Source organism: Amblyomma mixtum, chromosome 8, assembly GCF_055824585.1.
Source record: "Amblyomma mixtum isolate Tamu chromosome 8, ASM5582458v1, whole genome shotgun sequence".
NCBI lineage: Eukaryota > Metazoa > Arthropoda > Arachnida > Ixodida > Ixodidae > Amblyomma > Amblyomma mixtum.
In genome coordinates, this window is record NC_143019.1 from 87719422 (window position 1) to 87732478 (window position 13057).

At 48.3% G+C, this 13057-nt stretch overlaps 1 protein-coding gene across 1 annotated transcript in view; it reads left to right on the forward strand.

The window, feature by feature from the left end:
- Positions 1 to 13057, forward strand: part of LOC149333393 (uncharacterized) — an 80541-nt gene that overhangs the window by 19197 nt on the left and 48287 nt on the right. Inside the window, exon 3 of the mRNA XM_089558643.1 lies at positions 12360 to 12503. Within this exon, the coding sequence (XP_089414769.1) occupies positions 12360 to 12503 (144 nt within the window). The remainder of the gene's footprint in view (positions 1 to 12359; positions 12504 to 13057) is intronic.

The window sequence follows — 13057 nt, forward strand, 5'->3', positions numbered from 1 at the left end:
ATTTTGAAAAGGTCTATATTTACAGCTGGACACCACCTCCACGTACTTACCTCAAAGCAGAATTGAGGTGTCCACTGACCCAAGGACCCAGTTATGCGCCTTTCCTTTCTTCAAAATCAAGGGGTCCCTTCCCTTACAGTGGTTGTGGTGGTGGTGGTGGTGAAAAGCATTTATCTATTATTAAATTGTTACAGAGAGGTGATTAGGGTAGGCCTGTACTGGTCTTTTCCCCTCACAATACTAGGTGGAGCCCCTATTCTGGGGCCCCATTGGCAAGCAACGCCGCCCGCTTCCGTTCTACCAAGACCTTTTGAGTCTTGAGGGCTTGACAGCCGAGCAGGGCCGCCTCCCAGTCCTCTCTGGTGTAGTTGGGGGGGATACATGTGTTTGATTGACACGCCCAAACCATGTGGAAGGTGTCAGCCACCTCTCTACAGAACTCGCACGCTCCATCAAAGGATGTGCTGACATGCTTAAGCATCGCCAGGCACAGTACAGTGTTAGTAAGAATTTTGATGAGGAGGCGATCGTCGGCGCGCTTCAGTCCCTTACAAGGGGCCGGGTAGCGCCGGTGCTCCTCCTTGTAGTAATTGGTGATGTGTTTGAATGTAAGGTACAGACTGTCTGATTGGGAGCAGGCTTCCAAAGGCAGGGAGATAACTCGGGGAGGGAGTGCGCGGGCGGCCTGATCGGCGCCTTCCTTTCCCTGGAATCCCCGGTGACCTGGGGCCCAAATCGGGTTACGTGGAGTTGGATCTTCATATCCGGAGCTATATTGCAGCATGCGCCAGGCAAGCGGGGGAGCCAAACCCAGCTCATAGTTCCTACAGACCCCTCGTGAGTCGGTGAGGACGTGTTTCGACTTGGGATTAGTGAGAGCCAGAGCAATGGCAATCTCCTCCGCGTGTGTTGCGCTGTAGGCTTTTAAAGTGAGCCCGTTAAGTGTGTTTGAGTTCTGTGCTACTGCGGCCGTGTACCACCCCGCGTGGTGTGGTCCGATAACATCCATGTAATACACGTGTTGTTGGTGACCATAGTATCGCGCCAACGCTTCCGCGCGCGCCTGGCGACGACCGCTATGGTCTTCTCTGGACATGTTGCGGGGAAGGGGTAGGACCCGGAGGGCACGTCAGCAGGGTTCTGGCACTCTCTCCCTTTCCTCAATGTGGTAGTCGTGTTTGGTGTGTAGCCGGTCCAAGAGGCGGCGACCAGCCGTGGTCTGTGCAAGACGCGTGTATTGGTTGACTAAGTGGGCTTCTCGAAGCTCCCGGAATGTGTTCACCATGCCCAAAACCAGAAATCTCTGGTTGGACGTGGTGACCGGGAGATCGAGAGCCCGCTTGATGACTTTCCGGTGGATGTCGTGTTTGCACAGGTGCAAGTAGGCGGTCGAGCAGAGGATTCTACTCGTTACGACAGGATGGACAAGCCGCAGTGCATCCTCGCTTCGTAATCCGCCCCGCTTGTTGGAGACCCGGCGGACCATGTGGCCCACCTGGTCTCCTATCGTGCGAAGTTTGGCTAGGCTGGTGTCGACCTTGCGTTGGTTGTGTATGAAGAGGCCAAGGACGCGGATCTCCTTGGCCTCCCGGATAGGTGCCGAGGGGAGACTGATGCGAAGCGGAGTTGTGTCCCGAGGGGAGGGACGTACGTGCACAAATTCCGATTTATCTGGGGAACACTAGAGTACGCAGCAGGCCGCGTAGTCCTCGACTGGGGTCGCCGCTGCTTGCAGGCATGATTTCATGTGGCCCAGGTTACCTTGGGTGGCCCGCGCTGTTCAGGTGTCTACAGAGAAATGTAAGACAGATACTGCGCCATTTCCTTTCCTCAAACACCACCGGGGCTCTCTTTGCTGTTTTTTTCTATTTCTCAGCTTTTGTTCGGCATTTGTCTTTCTGATCTGCAATGTATAACTGCGTGTCCATGGCCTATTACAATATTCCTCATGCCGTATATCTCTTGGCATGCATCTGCGCATTTTCTTTGAGCGACGCCCGTAACTGCGTGGCAAGCGACGTTGGCGCACGGACGACTGTAACAGAAAACGAGCATCGTTTCTACCCGCTCTTTGTTGGAACTAACCCGTGGCCCTGGAGATAGAACCGCGTGTCGGCCCTGGGGGACATCACTGCGCGCTGTCGACATCGATCGACCGAGTGCGTCGTTCTCCGCACGTGACTCTGCACACGCGCCTATTCCGAGGCGGGTGCTGGGGTGGGCTTGGGAGCGGGTTTCTGTATCCATGTTGGGAGAACAGTGAGTGTTTTATATAAGGCTTGACAGTTCCGGCAAGCTGCGTTCTACGAGCGTAGGCGGCTGTCATTGCCGCGTTTATTTATTTTTTTCATGAATAGAGTCGAGCCCCGCAGTCAGTGCATATGCGTCGAGAACAATGTTGTAACTTTTGCTTTACCTGTGGCGGTTGTCGAGTAATGCACATTTGCGCTGACCTAGAAAGAAGCATATGCAGAGCGACTTCTTTAACGTTTACATATTTTTATTTTACCCTGAGAGATACGTCGGTGCGGTTTGTGCATGTGGATTGCGCAGCAAAGGGGACTTTAGGTACCTGCTTTTGATCAATAATAAGGCGAATAACTGAATAAAATTACTTGATTCATCCTTTATTTTAGAGTGTGAGGGGAAAATATATATTGCGAAATTGAAGGCCGTCAACATCGAAGGTTACCCCGTTTTTGTTTCTTTTTTTAGTTTTCGTTACCGGCAATAGGGTTAGAAATATCGAACGTCAAAAATACGCATTTGGTAGCTCAATCAGTTGATTTCCAGGCGACTTGGTCGCCTGGACAATTCTTGTTTGGGACTTTCATCATACTGTAATTAGCCACAATCATTCATAATTTGGCCTGTGTGTGTCCGCTTTCATGTCCAGTCGATTGCGTGTGCAAAAATTTCTAAAAGCATGAGGAGCCAACTCGCCCAAAACACAACGCTTCTGTTAATTTAGAAATTTTGTTATATTATCGATTACGCGCTTTATTTAGCTGGGGGTGGCAGGGGGCGGGGAGGGGGAGGGGGGAGCCGTCACAACTAACACTGTTGCATTTTCCACTCAGCATCATGGTGTGACTTTGGACATATTGACGAGCTATAATACCACCTTGCATGTTTGCCTCAACCTTTCTTCACGCAGTGAACTTTATTAGCTCATATGTCGGACTCTACACTTCATCATTTCATACGTGCCGTCGCTACTCGCCGATGCATCGTAGTACGCATTCAATGACTGTATTTTATCTTTTCCCACTTTTTTATTTCAACTTTACCGCACCGATCTAATCCGCCTTTATCTCCCAAATTTCCTTTCCTACGCAGAGAAGCATTCCAGCGATTTTTAGACGCCGGCTAAATTCTCTGCTTTTTCACTAAAGGGCCTCTCTCTCTCTTTCTCTCTCTCTCTCTGGGAGCTTTCATCCTGTCGCCAGCAGCAGTATACTAGAAGTATACGACGGAAAAGGTGCTGAGCTCAGCCCCCCTGCGTATTAATTCTTGTTGCCGTTTCTGGAATTCTTTATCAAGACTTATTAGTGGTTTTAGTTCAGGAATGACATATTTACTAGGCGTAGACGTATACCACTCTACTGGATGATTCTGGCTACGGACACGCAGTGGCCCCGCCTCTTGCACTGCACGTGCGCAGGAATCGCTGTGTAAAGCGGTATTCGTCTACGCTATGATGAAAGCCTCCATTAGACACCTTTAGCATACCGTGTACGTCTTACCGTAACCGCAGTGTCGGGAACCCGCCCACCGCCGGTGAGCACACGCTGATTGGTCCCGATGCCGCAGCTGCCGAGAACCTGGCACCATCTGGCGCTGTCAAGATGATTTGCGCATGCGCACTGACTGCGCGCGGGCTCCGAGTACTCCGGTAACAGTAACAGTAACACAGGGCATGGTATGCTATAGGTGTCTGTTGTCTTATGCTATGCGTGTACGCATCGAAAGAAGTGAACGAGTGCGACTTCGGGAACCGATGGTGGCTAAGCAGACCGTCATAATTTAACCACTATGTCCTGAAACTGACGGTCTGTCAGACTTTTTTTTTTATTTAACGATGCATACGCAGGTCCATCCCACTGCCAACGCTTAAAAAAGGGTCGGGAAGAAACGGGCAAACAATGTAATTTTGTCTTACCTGCCGCAGACTCTAATACGGTACTGTCTGATTCAAGACATCCCTCTAGAACTGCGTAGGTACAATGAAGACCGTCGGGAAGGCTCGGGCGGAAAAAGGATAATCTATACCGGCAGCACCGTATCTTTCTTGGGGTAGCCAAAAACATATCTCCGTCTTATCTGGCATCATCTTGTATCACTTTATGCTATCGCAACTGAGATCATGATAACCATCGCGGTGGTGTTCCGGCCTCCAAAAATGACCTCCACTGGCAGCGCGGGCCCGATTCTCCTCTGCTGCGCGGCGCCCAATCAATCTTGCCTACGCGTGCGGCCAAGAGGCGCTAAAATATTCACGGCTCGGAGACGGCTGAGAAGATCGATACAGAGCGCTTTCCTTTTCTGCGGTAGAATCGCACGGTGGTGAAAGACGCCAATGGCAACGGAGGGCAAGAGTGGCATAATTGCTTACCCAGGGCATCCGTTGCGATATGCACCTGTCCGCAGTTTGTCGAGGCACTTGTCTCAGGACGCAGACAGCACCCAGACAACCGCCTCATGGGTGGAAGCACGGTTTTTATTGAGCAAACTGTTCCCTGGAGCTTGTGATGATGATGTATTTTTATGGCACAAAGGCATATGGGGCCAAAGAGAACCTTGCTACGGCCCATTGCACACGGTGTTTTTTGTCTTCTCAAGGTGGGGTCGGAGACCCATTTCCCTAGAATTTCACCCCAAAGCGGCCGAGTGCTGGGTCAGGGGAGGGCTTGTTCCCATTTTATCCCCGGTGGGTACCTGGTGGCAGTGGGAATCGAACCCCGCACCTTCCGTATGCGAGGCGGATGCTCTAACCGTTGGGCCGCCGCTGTGCTTGTTGTCTGGAGCATGAAATAGCCTCTAGTGGTCACTGTCTACTCGATACCAACAAAGTTCGGGCGGTAAGAAGCGTCAACTAAGAACAAAACTACAAGTAATCTGCACTATCGTGTAAAGTGCATATTACCAGCAGCAGGAGGGCCACTGCGCAGTTTCCGCAGAATTAGAGTAGTTAGAAGTATAGCCACATGGAGATATTCCGCCATGTGCAAAAAGCAGCATGCAAGTTAACGAAATGCTTCGATTCTTTCGTGTCCATTAATGGACAGAGATAAACCCTTTAATGAAAAACAGAATTTAGCCGGCGTTTAAAAATCACTGGAATGCTACTCTGCATGGGGAAGGGAATTTGGCAGACAAAGACGGAAGTGAAGAAAAGGTAAAATAAAGAAAATAAAAAAGGGAGAACATGAAATGCGGCCATTAAAAGTGTATTATGATGCATCGGCGAGTAATGATGTAACATAGGTAATGATGAAGTGCATAGTCCGACAAATGGGCTTAATAAAGTTCCCTGCTTGAAGAATCAGTAAGGTTAATATACAAAGTCAAATTGGAGCTTTTCTGTATGTCCAATGTCATTTAGATATGCAAACAAAAAGTTCATTGCATGTCTTTGTTGCCTAGGGCAGGTAAGGGACCTAAAGCACTGTTCATTGTTGGACGCACTGGGGAGAGCTTCTCCATGCACTGTTCATAATGCGCACGCTCGTCAGCATACACAGGACACTCAAGCAGGATATGCTCCACAGTTTCTACGAGCCGCAGTTGTCACAGAGCGGACTATTCGTATGTTCGAAAGGCCATCGCAATCCGTTTGTAAATGCTGCGTTCAGACGTGGTCGCTGATAGTGTTTCCAGATGGTGAGAAATTCTGGTTGGGAGTCTTGATTCGAGATGGGGGTCGATTTAGTAAAAAAAAAAAAACTGGAAGGGCGCAGCAACTAACACCCGTACACAGAGCCTGGCACATTCTCTAGCAGAGGCTAGAGAATGGGGCTCAAGGCTGGTACTGGAGTGGCCCAACTATTCCGTGTATAAGAGAGAGAGAAACTTTATTTGAAGAGGAATTCGGGGCGCGCCCCAGGGTCCCCGCACGACCCCACTGCACTGAAGTGTTTATGTTCCTGAGGTCCATAGCACTGGCAGTCCGGCCGGTGGCGATGGTCTGCACGGACGGGTCCTCCGAGCGCAGCAGGGTCCCCCAGTCCTCCCAGGTCTTGAGGTTATCTAGGTCCCGCGGGGGAGGGTCCGCCGGGCAGAGGGAAAGGATGTGGAGGGAAGAGGCGAAGGGTTCTGGGCATAGGGCGCATGCCCGAGTGTGTAAGGAGGGATGATAGTGGGCTAGGTTAAGGGGTGAGGCGAGAGTGTGTGTCTGTAGTCGGCGCCAGTGTTGGTTGTTTGTTATTTAGGGAGGAGTGGGGTGGGGGTAGAGCTGGCGTGAGGTTCTGTAGGACTGCGTCAGCTCGCTGAATGTGTGCATGCGCTCCATCGTGAATCCCCGATCCGAGGCCCCCTGAGCCCGGTTTAAAGAACCTCGGACTAAAAGAATGGCGGCCTCGTTTCCGGGACTCCCGGAGTGCGCAGGCACCCATATCAGCTCCACTTGGCGGGGTGTACATAAGTAGGAAGGAGGTCAAGACGGAGGGATTGTGGCGATAGTTGGGCTCGATGATGTGACCCGTGTGTTTCGTCTCAGGATAACCATCACAGACCTGACAGTGTTCTTTTGCTGGTCATTTAATAACATTATATAGTATAAGGTAGCACGAGAGGGAAAGTGTTTGTGAAGAGTCGAGTTCTATTGTAAATGAAGGACTGCTGCAGCACTTCGTAGTAGTTGCTCACACACTTCGGTAACACCGACAAGTTAGTCAACGGTACCAGTGACGCCACCTTGATGAAATTCTAATCTGGCTGAGGACGCCACAGAATCCGGCGAAAGCACAAATAAACGTTATCATGTTCAACATTCGGGGACAAAAATTTGAATATTGAAAAATTGTAAAATACTGATATGGAAATATTGAAGGTAATAGTCGATTCTTCGGACGCGTAACAAAATCTTTCTTTTCACGTGTTTCCATCGATCGTACCGAGTAGTTAATACTGCCATAGAAAACCAACGGGAAATGCTTTTCACGATACTAAAAATGTTAACAGAAAAAAAAGACTGCCGTCGGGAGATTTGCGGATATATTAATTTCTGTTGTAAAATCTTACATTATATTAAAACATTGCGCTCATAAAGTGTTTCCCGTTCAAAAATACATCTGTTCAAAATTGTTGGGTATGCGTACTAAAAGAGAAATCAACCAGTGCCTGTAACATCCATAGGTGGTATAGGAAAAATGCCGCTAACAGGTGCCGGTGCCGAAAAGAACTCAGTCTATTCGAGGCGTCCATGCTCAGCTTATAAAATCTCTGACCTCAAGTACTTTGAAGAAAATGAATGGTGCATTAAATGGTGCATGAATGGCCAGGAGCAAGAGTGCGCGCGTAATTGAGCCGGTTCCGATTTGCGTCCGGTTCGTGTAGTTGGCGAATGTACGCAGCGTCGAATCAGGCCAACTCGGCCGAACATATCCCCGCGCGCACCTGGGCGTATGCAAATCTGTCTCACCAGGCCTCACATTCCGTCTTGAAAGCCTCTGCCGAGCCTTTCACCGCGGTTCCCCTTTGAGGGAGTGAAAGAAAACTCATTAGGGAAACGCGGAGACTCCAGGAACCTTGCATTGAAACGCGTTACTCGAGGAAGTTGAAGATTAGAAGCGCTGCGCGATACGAGCGCGCTAAGCTGTGCTTGCAGCGTATTCGCGTATAATTACAGCGTATAATTAAACCATTACAGACTTAAGCAGCACTACACACGGAGTATGCATAACGCAGCAGCTTCACTACGAAGCAACATATATACCAATTTATAACAGGACAAAAGAGAGCATCGTTAGTTGTAATCGCGTTAAATCAGCTTATTTCGCCAGCTGTTACTTTACGGATACGAAAAACTTCAAGAAAATGCTTCCGACTTAGAGGAGTTGACAGGCTTGGGGCACCTGTGACTGAACAGCTGCAGCATCGGCTAGACAAAAAAATTAAATATTTAAAATAACCGCACGCTTAGAACCCAGAATTTATCCTGAAAGAAGGTCTGTTACATCGAAGGAATTGCTCCATGCGCCAAGAAAAAAAAGGAAAAATTGATTGCTAATTCATCATTCACTGATAAGAGGCAAAAAAACAGTGATGTTTGTTGTTGCTAAGAGTTTGCGAGGAGCAACCCATCGAACGACTTTATGCACAACAAAAAAAAATGACTACCAACTAGCACGATGAAAGACAAAAAAGTAAAATGGCCATCAAGAACGGGGTGAGTGAGTGAGTAGAAACTTTATTGATTTATAAGATTTAGCCTGCGGTGGAGGTCTTCTTCAAGTCTTCTCTTCAAGTCTTGAGGTTGCCTCCTTAGCCTTGGGTGGTCCCCTAGTCCAGGGCTCCACTGAGTCTGGCCACCTCGCTTGCGTGTGCTATGAGTGCCCTTTGGGCCTCTAGCTCGCAGCTGGTGAGCCGGCTCTCCCATTGCTCCGCACTTGGTGTACGGGGTAAAAATTTTGGTTACCGAAGACCGGGACTGCGTTTTATTGCGCAAGCAATATTACGACAGGTTTCAGCCCTTCGCGTCGGGGCGGCCGCGAGGCACGTTTGACCTTGAAGGGCGGCGCGAGGAACGGCGCACTACGCCGCGCTCTCGCCAGCTGCGGAGAGTGGAGAGGAGGCTGGAGAACGGGGGGGGGGGAGGGGGGTATAAAATGCGTTCGCTCGCTTGACGGCTGAGCGCGGCTTCGGCCGCTTATCTGTTTTTTGAGCAGCGTCCGCTCCGGCGGACGCAGTTGTTGCTGCGACGCGCGTCTTTTCTTTCCTTTTTCTCTTTCCTCTGCTCTTCTAACTCTCCTCTATCTGCACGTGGCAGCGGTGGTGGCTTGGCTCGAGCCAGTAGCAGGCCCGTGCAATTTCCTTTTCATCCTTCTCTCAGTCACAACAACAACAACAGCTCCGTCTTATGCCGCCTGATAAACTGAAAGGGAGGCTACGTCGGCTTGATGAAGCCAGGAAACGACAACGGGCTTCAAAGACAGATGAAGAATGCAAACAGCGGCTTCCTAAGCAGCACGCTCAAGACGCTGCTAGACTGGCGCACCGCGCTTCTCTCGAAACCGAATCGTCTATAACCGCCGGTGATGATCCCGAATGGAACGCTATGGATGCTTACGCAGCCTACCAGGTTTAACGAAAGCTAAACCCCAGATAATTTTTTTCCATGATAGCCAAGTGAGGTGACTCCCTCTTGGATGACAGGGGCTCTCGTCGAACGTCGTAAGCGATAATTCTCGAGTTCACATATGGGAAGCGCAAAGGGCACTCTCGAGAGTGTGCTCGATGTAATCCTGTTATCTACAGGTGGGCGTCGACAGCCCTAGTGGAAATTTTACCGTTACTAATGCTGGAATAATTTGTAAGTATACTGTAAATTATTCTGTACATGCTGGAGTCTGGTAATGATGAAAACATTTGATAAGAAGAGAGATTTGACGGATGTGATCATAACGATGGTGGATGTTCTGGATCCCTTGATGATGAGAATGATCAACAAATTGAAATTTTTAGACAGTCAGCATTATTAAATTAATTTTACGCATGCTGATACCATTGCGATTATAGTGGAGACAACACGTGGTAGACAGGGAGACTTAATGATAGTGTTGCGAACGATGACGGATATTCTGGAACACAAGGGGCTAATACTGGCAACAGCGGTGAGAATGCTCACACTTGGCGCATTTGTGTGGCGCACTTGTGTGGCGCACTTCACGTGCATGCTGGGGATATGTTGGCGATAATGGAAACAACGCTTGAAGACGATGCAAATAGTGGGAACGGTGATGATGATGTTCTTTCCAATAGCGGCGATAATAGCAACAATATTGTGGATGCTGAGAAACCCGGTGGACATTGCGGACACAATATATGCATGTTAACCAGGGGGATGATAAGGGAAACAAGGCCGGAAAGGCCTGAAAATTTGGTGTAAAAAATGCTGGACATACCGGTACCTACGGTGGTGGAAATAGATGTCAAAGTGGGGATGCTGCGAAAGCTGGGGGACAGGTGTTCGTTGGAACTTATTAGGAATAAAGTGAAAACAGCTCGCAGTCTGCGAGATGCATAATGGCCGAAGATGGTTAGCAGCACTGAGTGACTGAATTGTACTGGCCGCTAATGTAATCGCGCGTATTTAATGAACTGTAACTGCTTTTAAAATTACGAGCAAGGCGAGCCCAACGCCGATCTCGCACACATGAAATGACTTCATCTGCGAGCTTTCCGAAATATGGACAGACATGCAGGTGCCCCCATACTTGAAACGGGTTGTTGTACTCGAGAAGGGTGCCGAAATGGCGGTGCAGCTTTCGGTCAGTCTTTTTGGAATAGCGCATTGTAATGTTTTCTCGCCACATTTTCACCGACTTCTGCTTCTGCACTGCAGAGCTCACCTAGGCAACAACTTAGGTTGAAGCTAACGTGATAACCATAAAGATCACTTATTTCTTTAAGAATTCGAACACTACAAACTGCCATGTATCACGTGCGTTTTACAAATGGCCGCGTAGGTATGATATAGTTTATCTCTGTCCACCAGGTGAGCATGAAAGAACAGCAAGGCTTGATAAAAAAGAAGTGGTTATTGACAAAGGATAAGAAAGCTTCGACAAAATACAAGGGCTTCTTTGAGCAATCTATTATAAAGCGCTTTTGCCCAAGAGTCCACAAAGCATTTTGCATGTTCATTTCAATTTTGTTTCACCTGCAGCCCGTGCCTTGGAATACGTTCTCGCAATGAAGAGGCATTTCAGAGCTCAAGCTCACTGCCGAACAATATGTGGCTGTTGAGTGTTCTTCTTAGCTTAGGCCTACCAAATGTTGAAAACTCAATGTGAACGTCATTAGCCAAACTGCGACCACTGCAGTACAAAGGCCTATCCCATATCTCTCCAATTAACCTTGTCATGTGCAAGCTGCGGCCACCTTATCACCTTCAAAACTACCTGATCTCATCTGCCTACCTGTCTTTCTACTCCTCCCTTTCCTGTTCTGGACCTCATGAAAAAAGTGCACTGGAGCTTTTACATTCACAATGACCTTTGTTGCGATATCTCCCGATGACAATCATTATTTCCTGATAGACGTTGGGTGTTGAAGGTATTTTGAAGAAGCATTGCTTCGCACTTCAGGTACAGTGTGATACAGAAGTCACAGAAAAAGTGAAAAATTCAATAACTCGACACCTATGGACAGTACGCCCATCTAGCCTTGTTTATTTTGGTTTGTGTTGTCAGGAATCGCATCTTCCTGCCTTCTGTCTACTGTCGATAGATGCTTGCCGATATACCTGGAGTGTTCGTGGCCGCGCCTCTTCAAACTTGTTCTGGCGAACTGGTGCGATTCGCTCAACAGACGATTGAGTAGAAATATGCTGAGCGGTTTTCTTGTCAGGATCCTTCCTATCTTGGGTGCTGTCCGCTTTATACAAAGTACTCCCTAATTAAACAACTTCACTGAACTGGCTTCAGAGCGACTGCAGCCAGACAAAGTCCCTGAAACGGTGGCTTCTATAGAGTGAACAGAGTACGTAATGTCTGGTGGGCACTCCTCACACGTGGCAGTGTTGTCTGTGCGCTCATTCATTGCCTGACCGTGGCAGTGGGCGCGGACAGATGCCCTTCACAAATGCCACACGTCACCAAACAGCAAGGAAGCCATAGTAACACGCAGTAATGGATGCATACGACAAAGACTTCATAAAAAATATTTCTTAAAAAACTGCACGTACTTGGCAATGAATCGTCTCTGTATTTTTCTTTCCAGTATATTTCCAATCTTTTGAATATCTTTGAAAAATAAGCTTGTTTATTTCTTCGTTTTTCTCCCGCCAACAAAATTTTCGGAAATTTTACATACCTAATGTGAAGTGATGACATTAAATACCGTAAAGCCATTCTCTGAGGTGAACGTACCCCTTTAGGCAAAAGTAAGGGAGCAATGAGGTTCACATCTCAGGAGTATTGTGGAGCCCTTACGGCACTCTTACAGACAAAATAGTCCGGAATAGTGAGAACAACGGTCCTCCTTGCCTTACACAGATTTAGAGTTTAAGGGCTCCCATAAGTGCACCGTTACTTGGCTAAGAAACAAAACCCACTGATCAGTTACTTTTGGTAAACAGTTTATGTCGGACCGAATTATATCGCTTACATAAACTTACTATGCAATATTTTTTCCAGACGGTGGAGCCCAGAAATGACACGAAGGTGGAGGTGACGTCACAGGCCAGCACTCTTCGCAACACCAATGCATCGAAGGCGACATCGTCTGGGTGGGACACAGTGTACAAGCTGCTCTACGAGACGTTCAGCTATCCGGAGGCAGTAAGTCTCGTCTCTTGCGCATGTATTATCTGGTCTTGATTTGCGTGTACCACGAATGGATAGATACATCAACTTACATGCTGTATAGTTCCGGAAACACTGCAAGTACAGCCTTTGTCAAAAGTTTAAAGCACATAGGGTTTGCTTCTGTGTCACACCGTGTAGCTAATTATGTTTTGTCAGTGTTCTAAACCTGATCAGAGGAAGAACAAACGTCATACAGTAACATCAGATGGCGGTGGTGTCGCTGGTCCGGCAGCTAGCTGTTCGCAAACCTTACGGGATGTCCGCCCACTAGCATTTTCTCATGCCACCACGAAATAACGACATGGTAACTAAAATACTGGAAAGTGAAAGGAACAAAAGAAAGAGAGCAAGGAAAAAAAGAGAGCGGGAGGGCATCTGCGTCGCTGATCCATCACAGGTGTGGAACTGTGTGTCCCCTCGCTCTGACGACTACAAAAAAAGAAGTACGAAGGAAGGATAAAAAAAAAGTATAGAAACGCATCCAACCTTGCGACTTATATACCGTCTTGTTCACGAAGTGTGTCGTG